Here is a 12,701-nt window from a genome sequence, read left to right as displayed (position 1 = left end):
GCTTTCCCAGGCCACAATCAGGGAGCTGCATGGGAAGTGGAGCTGCCGGGTTTAGAACCAGCACCCATATGGGATCCTGGGGCGTTCAAGGCGAGGGCATTAGCCACTAGACCACACCGCCAGGCCCGCAGCCAGCACTGTTGCACAGCACGTTAAGCTCTCTGCTGTGAATCTGACATCTGTTATGAGAACGGGTTCGAGTCACCACTGTTCCACTTCTAGGCTAGTTCCCTGCGAATGTGCCTGGCAAAGCAGCATGCAAAGACCACAGAGTAGGGACTCTGTCCCCCAGGTGTGAGACCTGGAGAGAGTTCCAGGCCCCAGCCTGATCCAGCCCTCGCCATCGTGGCCGTTTAGGGAATAAACTACTGAACGTTCTGTCTCTTTAACTCCATCTTCCAAATAAAATCAATCATAAAAAATGTTTAACCCTAACAGACACAAGGTTCTTTTCTGTAGATAAAAACAGTTCTTGAATTAGTGCTAATGGTTTCACCATACAATCTACTGAAATATGTGTAAGTGAATTTTACAGTATGAAATTTGTTTTTTAAAACAGCAAAAAAAAAAAAAATCTATGATAATGGTTTCCTAATATTAACGTAAATACTTATACCTATGTCCTGGCTGTTGAACACGTGTTACTTGTGGATGAATCTTGAAAGATGACTTCCATGTCCAGTTTCCATGAGAATTACGGTCTTGCAACATTTGAAAAACAGGCACCACCAACGAGTCTTGATCTGCTGTCCTATTTCCGTCAGCTGATGAAATAACTTCATGGTGAAGGCTGTACACATCATCTAAATTGTCAGTTACCATTCTCAGTAAATAAAAACAGGCTAAAAGTTTCTCTGAGAACCGACCCTTCTGTTGCTGATCCAGACAAAGTCTGATGGTATTTGAGGTCAGCTTGATCAAATATCCCACATCTTGCCTGTACCTCACATCCCAATACTGGATGGACAAACACTGAAGAAAAAACTCAAAGATACAAAGCAGCCACGCATTATGTTTTCTGGTCTCACTTAAAGGAAGATCAAGTTTAGGAAAAGGACACTTTATAAATTGAAGAACGTAGAAAAAATGAGTGATACAAACCACTGTGTAATTTAACATTGTATTTTTTTCTGTCACATTTTTTGAAATGCCTATGGCCCATGCTGACAGCAGATTTCTCTGGATGGCATGCAGCTCTCTAACAGGTCTGTCTGCCTCCTTGCTGTCATCCTTTGCATGTATCGTATCAAACATAGACGCAAATTCCAATCTTCCCTCCTTGATACTACTGAACTGCTCGTCAGGTTTTTGGTTCCAAAAAGAAAATAACTGGTTTGGAAAGTATTTGCCTTCATTCATTTCCTCTGCTTCGAAGTCCTAATTATGAAAGAAAAAGGTATCTACTTAGTATCACTTAATACCAGTAACTGGAATCACTGTTTTCTAATTTCTCTTCCCTTCAATAGGGGAAATGTGAAATGTGTTTCTCAAAAGTCAAAATGGAAATGCTCAAAGTGAACAGGTACCTGAACTTCCTCTGTGTTTCCATTCAAGTTCATTGTCTCTCTTGCTTGCAAAAACCTGGGGACAGTGTGATCCACTGAACTCTCAATTCCGTGGTGTTTTAATAGGCTAGACCTCAGGGAATCCAGTGATCGTAAGTTCAACCCTTTGCTTTTTGGCTATAGGAGAAGAGATTTCCAAGATGAAATTATATATGTAATTCTATTACATGCAATAAGAGAAACTATGGATAGCTATACTTAACTATAGATATAAATACAAGTTTTAATTTTAAGAATAAAGAAGTGGACTTTCACCAGTGGAACCAAAAAGCACGATACCTTCAGGGATGACATACGTTGATAGGCCTTCTCAAGCCTCAGGGTCGAGTCCAGCAGCAGTGATCTCATGAGCAAGGATGGAGACAGTCTATCAACAAACCGCAGGGTTGTGACCATGTAACCGTCAGAAGCAATGAGGTAGGGTAGCTGAGAGTGTGTTTTTACAGAAAATCTCTGTCTCATAGGGTCATTCTCAGAAGCTGATGAATCTACGGAATTCTTTGAATCTTGACCCATGAAATGCTGTGGTCTAGCAAACAAATATCAAAATTCAAGAATCAATGAGACAGAAACAAACTTATCCAAACAAAAAGCTAAATAAAAGCTGCATAATTATGATGAAGCAAGCAGATGAAACACACACAAAAAGGTTAAGGGTGTGTATTTATACATATCCGGATATCAGGAAAATGTGATTACATAATATTTCAGTTTGTGTGTTCTTGATTTTTGCCCCCAAATTGTTTTTATTCTACTTTGCTTTCAATTCATATTCCACCTATTTCAGAAAAGAATTAAAGCAGTCTACCTTTATTATTAAAAGGAGGTAAGCAGTTACCTTTCATAAGAGACAGTTACAGAGAATGAGGGAGATCCCCTATCTGCTAGTTCACACCTCTAACATCGGAGCAGCCAGAGTTGAGCCAGACTGAATCAGGGAGCTGGGAAACCCATCCAGGTCTCCCAACGTGAGTGGCATGAACTGAAAGACTTGAGCCACCACCTGCTGCCTCCCAGGGTATGCACCACTTCGAGACAGAAATCACGAGTGGAGCCAGGACTTACTTCAAGCACTATGAAACTGAGTATGTAAGGCAGGCAACCCTTGTGGGTGCTTCAACACCGCCCAAGCCCAACTTCTTTAATATATTTAAATATACTTACAGGAACACAACTAAGAGCTTTCAGCACAAGTGCTTTAAAGAAACAGGATTTATGCAAAGGTCAATTACAAGTAAAATTAAAATCAGTTTAAGATTAAATTTCACGGCCCAGCGCAATAGCGTAGTGGTTCAAGTCCTTGCCTGGCATGTGCCAGGATTCCATATGGTCACCGGTTTTAGTCCTGGTAGCCCTGCTTCCCATCCAGCTCCCTGCTTGTGGCCTGGGAAAGCAGTTGAGGACTGCCCAAAGCCTTGGGACCCTGCACCAGCGTGGGAGACCCAGAAGATCTCCTGGCTCCTGGCTTCAGATTGGCTCAGCTTCAGCCATTGCGGTCACTTGGGGAGTGAACCATCAGACACAAGATCTTCCCGTCTCTCCTCCTCTGTATATCTGCCTTTCCAATAAAAATAAATCTTTAAAAAAGATTAAATTTCAGTGAGTATCCACTTAAGTTTACTCATTTACTGTTATTTTGGATTCTGATTGATACCACCTATTATAAAGCATGGGGCTATATAAATTTGACAAATCATCTTAGTACACTAATTTTTTTCTGGTTAGGAAATAATTCAAATGTAATGTATTAAATTATACAACATACAAGGCACAAAAATCTGTACAACCAGAGCTGGCCCTGTAGTTTAACAGATAAATCCACCACCTGCAATGCCAGCATCCCATACAGGCCCCAGTTCTGTTCCAGCTACTCTACTTCTGGTCCAGCTTCCAGCTGCAGTGCTTGGGAAAGCAGCAGAGGATGGCCCAAAACCTTGGGTTCCTGCAACCACATGGGAGACCTGCAATAAGCTCCTGGATCCTGGCTTTGGACCAGCCCAACCCCAGCCTTGCAGCCATTAGGGGGATGGGCCAGAGGATGAAAGACACCCCTCTACCCTTCTCTTTTCCTGTCTCTACATGTGTCTGTCTCTTTCAGGTAATTAAACATCATGAAAGAAATTTTTTAGAACCCTACAAAATCACTACAAAAGAATGCCTGAACAGGAAAATTAAGTCTTTCATCTTCTACACAATTTAGTTTTGTAACCACAAGACTTTACACTCTACGATCTTTCCGTTTAACCTGGGTTCAATACCAGACTACCAGATTCTGCTATTGGTTTGAGCTTCCTGCAAACGCACACCGTAGAAGACAATACTGACAGCTCTGGTAACTGGGTTCCTGGCACTCACACTAGACACGGTTGGAGCTCCTCGCTCCTCGCTTCGGTTCATTGCAGGCATTAGGAAAATGAAATCAACAGGTGAGAGCTCTGTTATTTAAGATCTTTTAAATAAACAACTTTTTAAAGTAAAATAATGACTATTACTTTTATAATGGGAACAATTTTGAAAGGCTTCAAGAGTGTGAAGAAATTTTTAAATCCCTTTAAAGAGTGTGAAGAAATTCTGGTCAATTATAAATTGGACCCGAAGAAGGAAAACAAGTACTTTGCAGGAAATAATGACTTTTCCCCATTTGTTGCATCTATGACTAAAAATTGGGCATTACCTTTTGCTAACATAAATCAAGGTCATATCTCACTTCAGTTTCCTTTCCATAAAGCAGAGAATAGATACATCTCAATTTTCCATTTTGTTAATAGCTGAATATACAGAACTAACCACACAAAAACAATACAATCAAAATCAGTAACAAATATTTAGTGAGCACTTACTCTATAGAATAGTTAGGTGATTTATAATTACATACCAGCACTACCTCACTTCATTCCCTCAACCCTAAGAGGATTCTCTTTCCATAGTAAAAGAAAAAAACGCTAAAAAAAATGTCACACAACTATTAAATAGAAGAACCAATACTTGACTCTTGTACTTGGGACACACTGTATTAAGCAACTAGTGGGGACGCCTGCACCCCTTTAGTGCTGTTTCCAGTCTTAGGTATGCTGCTCTGTTGCAGTTCCCAGCTAATGCACCTAGGAGGCAGCAGTTGAAGGTACAAACACTACTTGTGTCCTTGCCACCCACAAGGGAGACTCGGAGTTTCTAGAACCAGGCTTCATCCTGGCACAGATCTGGTTGTTGTGGGTGTTTAGGGAGCAAACCAGTCACTAGCGGAAGATTAATCTCTATCTCCATCTCTGCTATTCTACCTTTTGAAATGAGTTATGTTTTGTTTTTAACTAAAACACAGCATGCAGTGTAAGCTGCACCTGCAATGCCAGCATCCCATTTGGGTGCCAGTTCGAGATCCAAATGTTCAAATTCTGATCCAGCTCCCTGCTAATGTGCCTGGAAAAGCAACACAGGATGGCCCAAGCACTTGGGCACCCACACCCACATGGGAGACCCAGAAACAGCTCCTGGATCCTGGCCCTGTCCTGGTCCTTCAAGCCATTCGGGAAATAAAACAGCAGAATGGAGACTCTGACTCTGCCTATCAAACCAATTGAACAAATCATCTTGAAAATTAAAATATGCTAAATTTTAAAGTGTTTTATCTACTGTGAACTTTTTCCCATTAGGCAAAAAGTGGAAAACCTATATGCCAAATTTTAAATACAATTCTAAGTACAATTCTAATCAAATTTTTAGTGGTACTGAATAGTTAAATAGCTTGTACTTACATAGTCACAATGTCAACTGTCACCAGGATTAAGCCACAAAAAGAAATAAAAGAATATAAACAAACATACTGATACAGCAGACTGAAAGAATAAGACAACTTGAAAGATTTGTGAAAAATAAAATACACAGTAGAAATAACAAAAGAAAAACTTCCACAAACAAACTGAAACTTCTACATATCAATTCCAGTGACTTCAATGTCTCACCTGTATGTTATTAGAGGATGAAGAGGAATAAATTCTGCCGGCCCAAATTCTATAGAGCAACCAGAGGTCATTAACGTTAGCAATTCACCTTGGCACGTCAATATAAGCAAGGAGCCACGTTTTAATATACAAGCCAGAAAAAGACTATCATGAGTCCAGCTGATGTCACCTATCCAATAGGACCTGGAAGGAGCAAAGGACATGTTAGAAAGGACTCTGTCCTTGACAATTTGTACGAAACTTATACCAAGTAGGGGCAAGACATTTCAAATAAAGAGGGCAAAACAATGGCTAGGTGGGAACTGCCACACTTATTTCATGAATGTCACTTCCTATAACAGAAAATGTTTGCTCATGAACATCTAGTACAAATTGTAACTGAAAATATACTTGGATCCATAAGCCAAGTCTAAAAGTGAGAGTACTCCTTAAAGAGGTGAGCGTTTTGGTTATTCAGTATCGACTGACAGATTTCAAGGCCACCTATGTGTCTGCAAGCTTGCCAGATCCTCCCTCACCCCAAAGCAGACCTGGTCTCTTCCTTTTGTAAGAACAAAAAGTAGTTTCTCCTTTTAGACACCCTAAGTCCAACAGACCTCTGAAGGGACATCAGCGATGCTTTCACAAAGGAACTTTGGGAAGGCAAAAAAAACAATGAAGAGGCCAAGCAGGTTGGACCTGAAAATTCTGAAAATATGGAGAACCTCATGGGAAACTGCTAAGAAAACAGAGTCAGGGCTTCAAGAGGAATCTTCACACTCTGCAATTCCACAGGTCCTGGCGGTGGTTCACGTGCCATCCAAAATCACCAATGCTGCTACTGATCAGTATGCAAGGACGACAGCTTTGTAATGGGCAGTAACCACCCCAACCTTCCTGAAAAAAAGCATGGACTTTCCAGTCAGTCCTAGGACACAGAAATGCAATGAAAACATATTGACTTGTCTTCCACACCTCCAGACCATCTCCTCATTCCTTACAATATTTAAGGCTTTCTCAAGCACAAACACTGAAGACAGGTTGAATTCTGTATCTCTACGAACCTACTGAGTTATTATAGTGCTCAATTTGTCAGGCTACTGGAAATGAAAAATACAAACACTACGTAAAATAGCTAAGAGTTCTTACCTGACAAGCGTAGCTGGAACCACGGGGTTCTTATTACTACAGCCTTTAAGGCTACCAGAAACAGTAGCAAAATTCACTGTGTTTATAAATAATACCTGAGTTGCCTAGAACGATAATAAAAACAAAACTACTCAAATGATCTCAATCATTATTTACTAACTCTAGAGACTTAGAAACATAATCACATCAAGAAACCATAAATGAACTATCCAGGGAGTCTTTCCCAACCTGCTAGGCAATGAAAACCAGTCAGTCCAACATATTTACACTTCCTCAAAGAAACAAAAAACAGATTATCACTCTTTCCTCCTTTTCTGTCACTTTTTTAAATTAATTTTATTTGAATTGGAAGGTCAGACATACAGAGAGAAGACAAAGATTTTCTGTCCACTGGTTCATTCTCCAAGTGACCGCAATGGTCAGAGCTGAGCTGATCCGAAAGCCAAGAACCTCTTCCAGGTCTCCCACATGGGTACAGGGTCTCAAGACTTTGGACTATCCTCGACTGCTTTCCCAGGCCACAAGCGGGGAGCTGGATATGAAATGGAGCTGCCAGGATTAGAACCGGCGCCCATATGGGATCCCAGGGCGTTCAAGGAGAGGACTTTAGCCACTAGGCCACGCCTTGGGCCCAAAAAAAAAAAACCTTAAAAACATAAATAAAAGGGCCTGGCATGATAGCCTAGTGGCTAAAGTCCTCGCCTTGCATACCTCAGGATACCATATGGGCACTGGTTTGTGTACTAGCTGCTCCATTTCCCATCTAGCTCTCTGCTTGTGGCCTGGGAAAGCAGTCGAGGACAGCCCATTGTTTTGGGATCCTGCACCCGTGTGGAAGACCCGGAAGAGGTTCCTGGTTCCTGACTCCAGATCGGCACAGCACCGGCCGTTGAGGTCACTTGGGAAGTGAATCATCGGACGGAAGATCTTCCTCTCTGTCTCTCCTCCTCTCTGTATATCTGACTTTGTAATAAAAATAAATAAGTCTTTAAAAAAAAAAAGGATTTTTTTTTCTTTTAAGATTTATTTTCAAAGTCAGAATTACTGAGAGAGAGAGGAGAGACAAACAGACCTTCTACCTACTGGATCATTTCCCGGATTGCCCTCAAAACCAGCACTGGACCACACTAAATCATAACAAACTTGAATCATATCAGAATCCACAACGAAGATCTGAGATCCTTCCAGGCCACTCTTGATTCCACAGCTTGCCAGAGTCCTACTCAGCAGCCTCTCCCACATCCTGAAGTGGGCACTGTCTGCATTCACTCCTGGCTCTTAGGAGCCAAGAGCTTCACCAGAGTGCTTCATCTGAGTCTCCCTCATGGTTCACAGGTGCCAAGACACTTGGGCCATCTTCCACTGTTTTTCCTACACCGTCAGCAGCAGCTAGGACGTGAACTAGCACCCAAATGGGGTTTTGGTGGTGCAGGAGACAGAACTACCCACAACACCGCCCTACTTACCCTTTTTTTTTTTAATTGGGGCTCGGGAAGGAGGGGGGGTGAGGGAAATAAGAGGGGGAACCGAAGCCGGAAAGGGAGAAAAGGGGCCACTTATCCTCTTTATTTACATACACCAACTTTAAAAATACATTGGCGGCTCAATTTAATAACTCCACCAATCCATAATGTCAAGTTGGATGAGAAAAACAATAGTATAAAGAATGAAAAGGAGTACTAAGAAAAAAAAAATTTAATGGAAAATCTCTCAAAAATAAACTCTCCTCTTCATAGATGACTTTCCAAGACAGGTTGTATTTACTGACCTTCGGGTCTTTCTGATTCAGAGTTACTGCCAGGGTAAGGCCATCTCTCGAAAAGGCAGAAATGAGAGCTCCTCTTGACTTCACGGACGCGCACTTAGGACTCAGATCGCACAGAGCACAATTGTGCTGCGCCCAGCAGACGTGCAATGGTAATCTAAGGAAACAATATTAGTGCAAACGAAGTATAATCACTTTAAAAATATTTTTTATCAGCTTATTTATTTGAAAAGTAAAATGTGAAAGAAATGTCTTTGCCCACTGGTTCACTCCCCAAATGACCACAACAGCCAGGGCTCCGCCAGATCAGAAGGCCAGACCTCTACCATCCTGAACTCCGCCCTGGGGCCCCACATGGGTGGCAGAGGCCCACGTACTCAGAGCCATTATCTACTGCTTTCCTCGGCATATCATCAAGGAGCTAGATCAAAGCAGATCAGCCAGGACTGAAATCACCACTAACACAGGACGCCAGCATTCCAAGTGTCAACTTAACCCACTGTACCACATTGCCAGTCCCAGTAACTTTTATTTTAAATAAATGGTCCATTACAAATTTAGATTGCCTAAATCCTGACATGTCACATGTACTCAGGATTGTTAGCAATCTTTCCCAAGTTTCAAACACACCACAGAAGAGCAGCTGTTAAATAACTTCACAACCAGAGTTCATTCTGCTGAAGTTCTACAGACATCCTTTCACACGGTAGCAAACATTTTTTGAGAATTTTAGAAGTAGAAAACAGCATTTTGGGGAGCAGTGTGAATGCTCTACATTGAATCTCAGTGATGGTCACACAGGTGTCTGTTTGTCAAAGTCCATTTAGTTGGGCACTTACTATTTGTTCCTTTGGGCAAACTACCTTAATAAAGTGCTAGTACAAGAAAAAGCAAACAAAACATTTAACAAGTCCTACTTAAACATTTTTGTTGAATTATTAATGTATCTTTTCTATTTTATTGGCTTTTCAGAACACTTTTTAAAAATCTTGTTAAGCTTGCAAAATAATTTTTTTCATTTGAAAGGTAGAGAGTGCACTCCAAAAACCTGTGACATCCAGGACTGTCCAGGCTTGTCCTGCCCATGCTGAAGGAACCAATACCAATCTCCCATATGGGGGGCAAGGGTCAAGCACCCAAACCATCATGACAGCTTCTCATTGGGTGCATCAGGAGGAAACTGGATGCAGTACAATCAGGAATCACACCAAGCACTCCAACATAGGAAGCAGGTCACCCAAGTGGTCTTCTACTGAAAGATGGACCAAACCCATGCCCCAAACCTGAACACTTAACAGGTGCAACATTAAATCCAAATATTTCTTTTTAAATTTAATTCCTGTAAGATACAATCTCTCTCTTTTGTGGGTTTTCATTTTCAAGAAGAGAAACACAACCAAAATACGAAGAACATCTGGGGTAAATATTGAGAATTGAAATCATATCCTGGACTCTCTGCCATTGTCTATGCCCGCAATGATGGACATATGACTGAGTATGAAGAACTATGTTAGTAATGATATAGAGGAACTGGGGGGGAGGGAACTGGGGAGGGGATAAGGGAATATGAAACTGTATTATAAAATAACAATAAAATGTTTAAAAAAAAAGAAATGAAATCATAGAAGCAAGGACTTGTAAAGCCGCAGAAGATGAAATCTGTAACAATTACAAGTTTTATTACGTATGTATGACCCAGAAGCATTTGCCTTACCTTAAAGGCGTAAACACATTCTCCTGCCATCGAATTGCCAGAAATGTTAGCCTCAGGCATTCCCCAGAGTAAAAGCTAAACGCACAGAGGCAGCAGTCACCAAACAGCTGCAAATAAAATACACGTTAGTAAATTTTAATTTCCAAATTAATTATAAAGACAAAAGCATAGATTTCTAATTATAAATAAAACAAAAAATACGAGGCTCTTGCCTGTATACCAAAAAACATTTATTGTGCAAAAACTGCATGAATTAAAAAAATCAGAAAAAATAAAATAAAATAAATAAAATAAAAAAATTGCAAGAATTTCAAAATTTTATGTACCAAAAACAAAGTCCTGTAATTTCATTTTCCATGAACTTCATAAAGAATGTGTATGCTTTTATTCTTAGCATTAAGGATAAAATATTTTGTTCTGAGCCAGGAGCCTGTCCCAAATAGAAAAGCAGACTTCAGTTCAAGTTCTAAGAAAAAATTTAAAAAAAAAGCCACAGTAAATGTTTTTATTGGAAAGGCAGATATACAGAGAGGCAGCGAGACAGAGAGGAAGATCTTCTGTCTGATGATTCACTCCCCAGGTGACCACAACAGCCAGTGCTGCACCGATACGCAGCCAGGAACCAGGAACTTCCTCTAGGTCTCCCACATGGGTACAGGGTCCCAAGGCTTTGGGCCATCCTCGACTGCTTTCCCAAGCCACAAGCAGGGAGCTGGATGGGAAGCAGGGCTGCCAGGATTAGAACTGGCGCCCATATGGGATCCTGGCACATTCAAAGAAAGGACTTTAGCCACTAGGCCACCATGCTGGGCCTGTGGCTTTTTTAAAGATGTTTTTGTTTTTACTGGAAAGATAAATTTATGGAGAGGAGAGACAGAAAGCTCTTTCATCTACTGGTTCACTCTCCAAATGGATGCAATGGTTAGAGTTGAGTGGATCCCAAACTGGGAGTCAAGATCCTCTTCCAAGTCTTCCACATGTGTGCAGAATCCCAAGGCTTTGGGTCATCCTCCAGTGTTTTCCCAGGTGATAAGCAGGAAGCTGGATGGGAAGTGGAGCAGCTAGGACACAAACAAGAGACCATATAGGATGCTGGCAGGTAAGGCAGAGGATTAGCCAGCCGAGCAATCGCACCAGCCCCTACTGTAGCTTTAACTTGAAGAAATGCATTTATTATATTTTCTTCTTAGTAATTTTATACTAAATTAGGCCATTACCCCAAGAAGCGAGGGATATAATTAATGTTCAAATTTCTAACAATAGATTATAAAATATAATTTTAATCTATGTACTCAAAGAATATCCAGCAACTATGGAAAAAATTCATTTATTTAATGAATTTCTTATTTGTTGGGAATTCAGTGGCTTATTTAATACTGTATCACTAATCTTAACATATGAGATTACTAAACAACTTATAGTTTTAAGCTAAGAAACAAGAAAGGGTCAGATTGTGGCACAGTGGGTTGAGCTGCCACCTCAAGCACCTCCAACACATGAGTGCCAGCTGCAGACATGTGGAGAGGAACCCAGCAGAGGAAAGATGGAGTATCACCATCTCTGACACTGTGCCTTTCAAACAAATCTTTCTTGTAAAAAAGAAAAAAGTTCTAAGTTCAAAAATCAACATCTTTTTGACGAATGTGATCTGAAAGGCCAGTACGGTAGCCCAGCAAGTTGAGCTGCCGCCTGCAATTTCAGCATCCCACAGGAACCTGTTCAAGTTCTGGCTGCTCCACTTTCAACCCAGCTCCCAGCTCATGTGCTTGGCACAGGATGGCCCGAATGCTCAGACACCTGCACCCACTCGGGAACCCTGGAGAGAGCTCTCTGCTCCTGTCTTTGCCTGATCCCACCCCGACCAAGACTGCTTTGAGAGTGAACCAGCAATGAACACAGATCTCTCTTTGTCAAATAAAAAATATTTTTTACAATGTGATTTAAGACATGAAAACATCTTTTGTATCATTATACAATTATGACAGTTAATGGTAACTGCTGACAGCATTGCCATTATACTCTCCTAAAAAGGTATCACACAGGGTGTCTTTCCTGACGAGACTTCCAATTCCCATAGCATCCTCTCTCATTTGGATTTTACCTCATTTTTTACAAAAACAGCATTCACTACAGCTTCTTTATCTTCAGGGGAAGGCAAAAGAACTGCTTCTCCAGGTCTGATCTGGGACCATCGGCCCACTAATGACAGGCTTTTAGAAGAGAAGATTGTCGAGGATTCAGAATGCTCCCAGAGAAAAATGCATCCAGAGAGAGTTACAAGCAGAATTCTCTTCCCATTTCCAGACACATACAAGTATAATCTGAAGGAGCATGCTGGGGAAAAAAAAAAAGCTTCTGAAGTCTAAATTTCCTGCAAGGAAGTAAACACTTTCTCTCAATTTAAAACAAGATACCCACTGACATTACATTCAGGATGTCAACACTAAGAAATCTGCAATAAAAGTACAAATAGTAGAATCACTTATCAAATACTTATTACTTGATACCAAGAATCCATTGCTATCACAGAAATGTTAAACAACAGGCCAGACCGTCCATCTTGAAGCTCA

At 40.9% G+C, this 12,701-nt stretch overlaps 1 protein-coding gene across 1 annotated transcript in view; it reads right to left on the bottom strand.

Annotated features, from left to right (window-relative positions):
• CPLANE1 (ciliogenesis and planar polarity effector complex subunit 1) overlaps window positions 1-12,701 on the bottom strand; it is a 94,816-nt gene that overhangs the window by 75,259 nt on the left and 6,856 nt on the right. Inside the window, exons 5-12 of the mRNA XM_058680127.1 lie at window positions 12,233-12,465; window positions 10,132-10,238; window positions 8,421-8,574; window positions 6,653-6,756; window positions 5,525-5,707; window positions 1,845-2,094; window positions 1,527-1,682; window positions 617-1,377 (exon numbers count right to left, since the gene is read on the bottom strand). Coding sequence (XP_058536110.1) covers window positions 617-1,377; window positions 1,527-1,682; window positions 1,845-2,094; window positions 5,525-5,707; window positions 6,653-6,756; window positions 8,421-8,574; window positions 10,132-10,238; window positions 12,233-12,465 — 1,948 coding nt within the window. The remainder of the gene's footprint in view (window positions 1-616; window positions 1,378-1,526; window positions 1,683-1,844; window positions 2,095-5,524; window positions 5,708-6,652; window positions 6,757-8,420; window positions 8,575-10,131; window positions 10,239-12,232; window positions 12,466-12,701) is intronic.

This window comes from Ochotona princeps, chromosome 23 (genome assembly GCF_030435755.1).
Source record: "Ochotona princeps isolate mOchPri1 chromosome 23, mOchPri1.hap1, whole genome shotgun sequence".
NCBI lineage: Eukaryota > Metazoa > Chordata > Mammalia > Lagomorpha > Ochotonidae > Ochotona > Ochotona princeps.
Note: the sequence above shows the minus strand (reverse complement) of the source record. Positions and strands in the feature narration are given on the sequence as shown.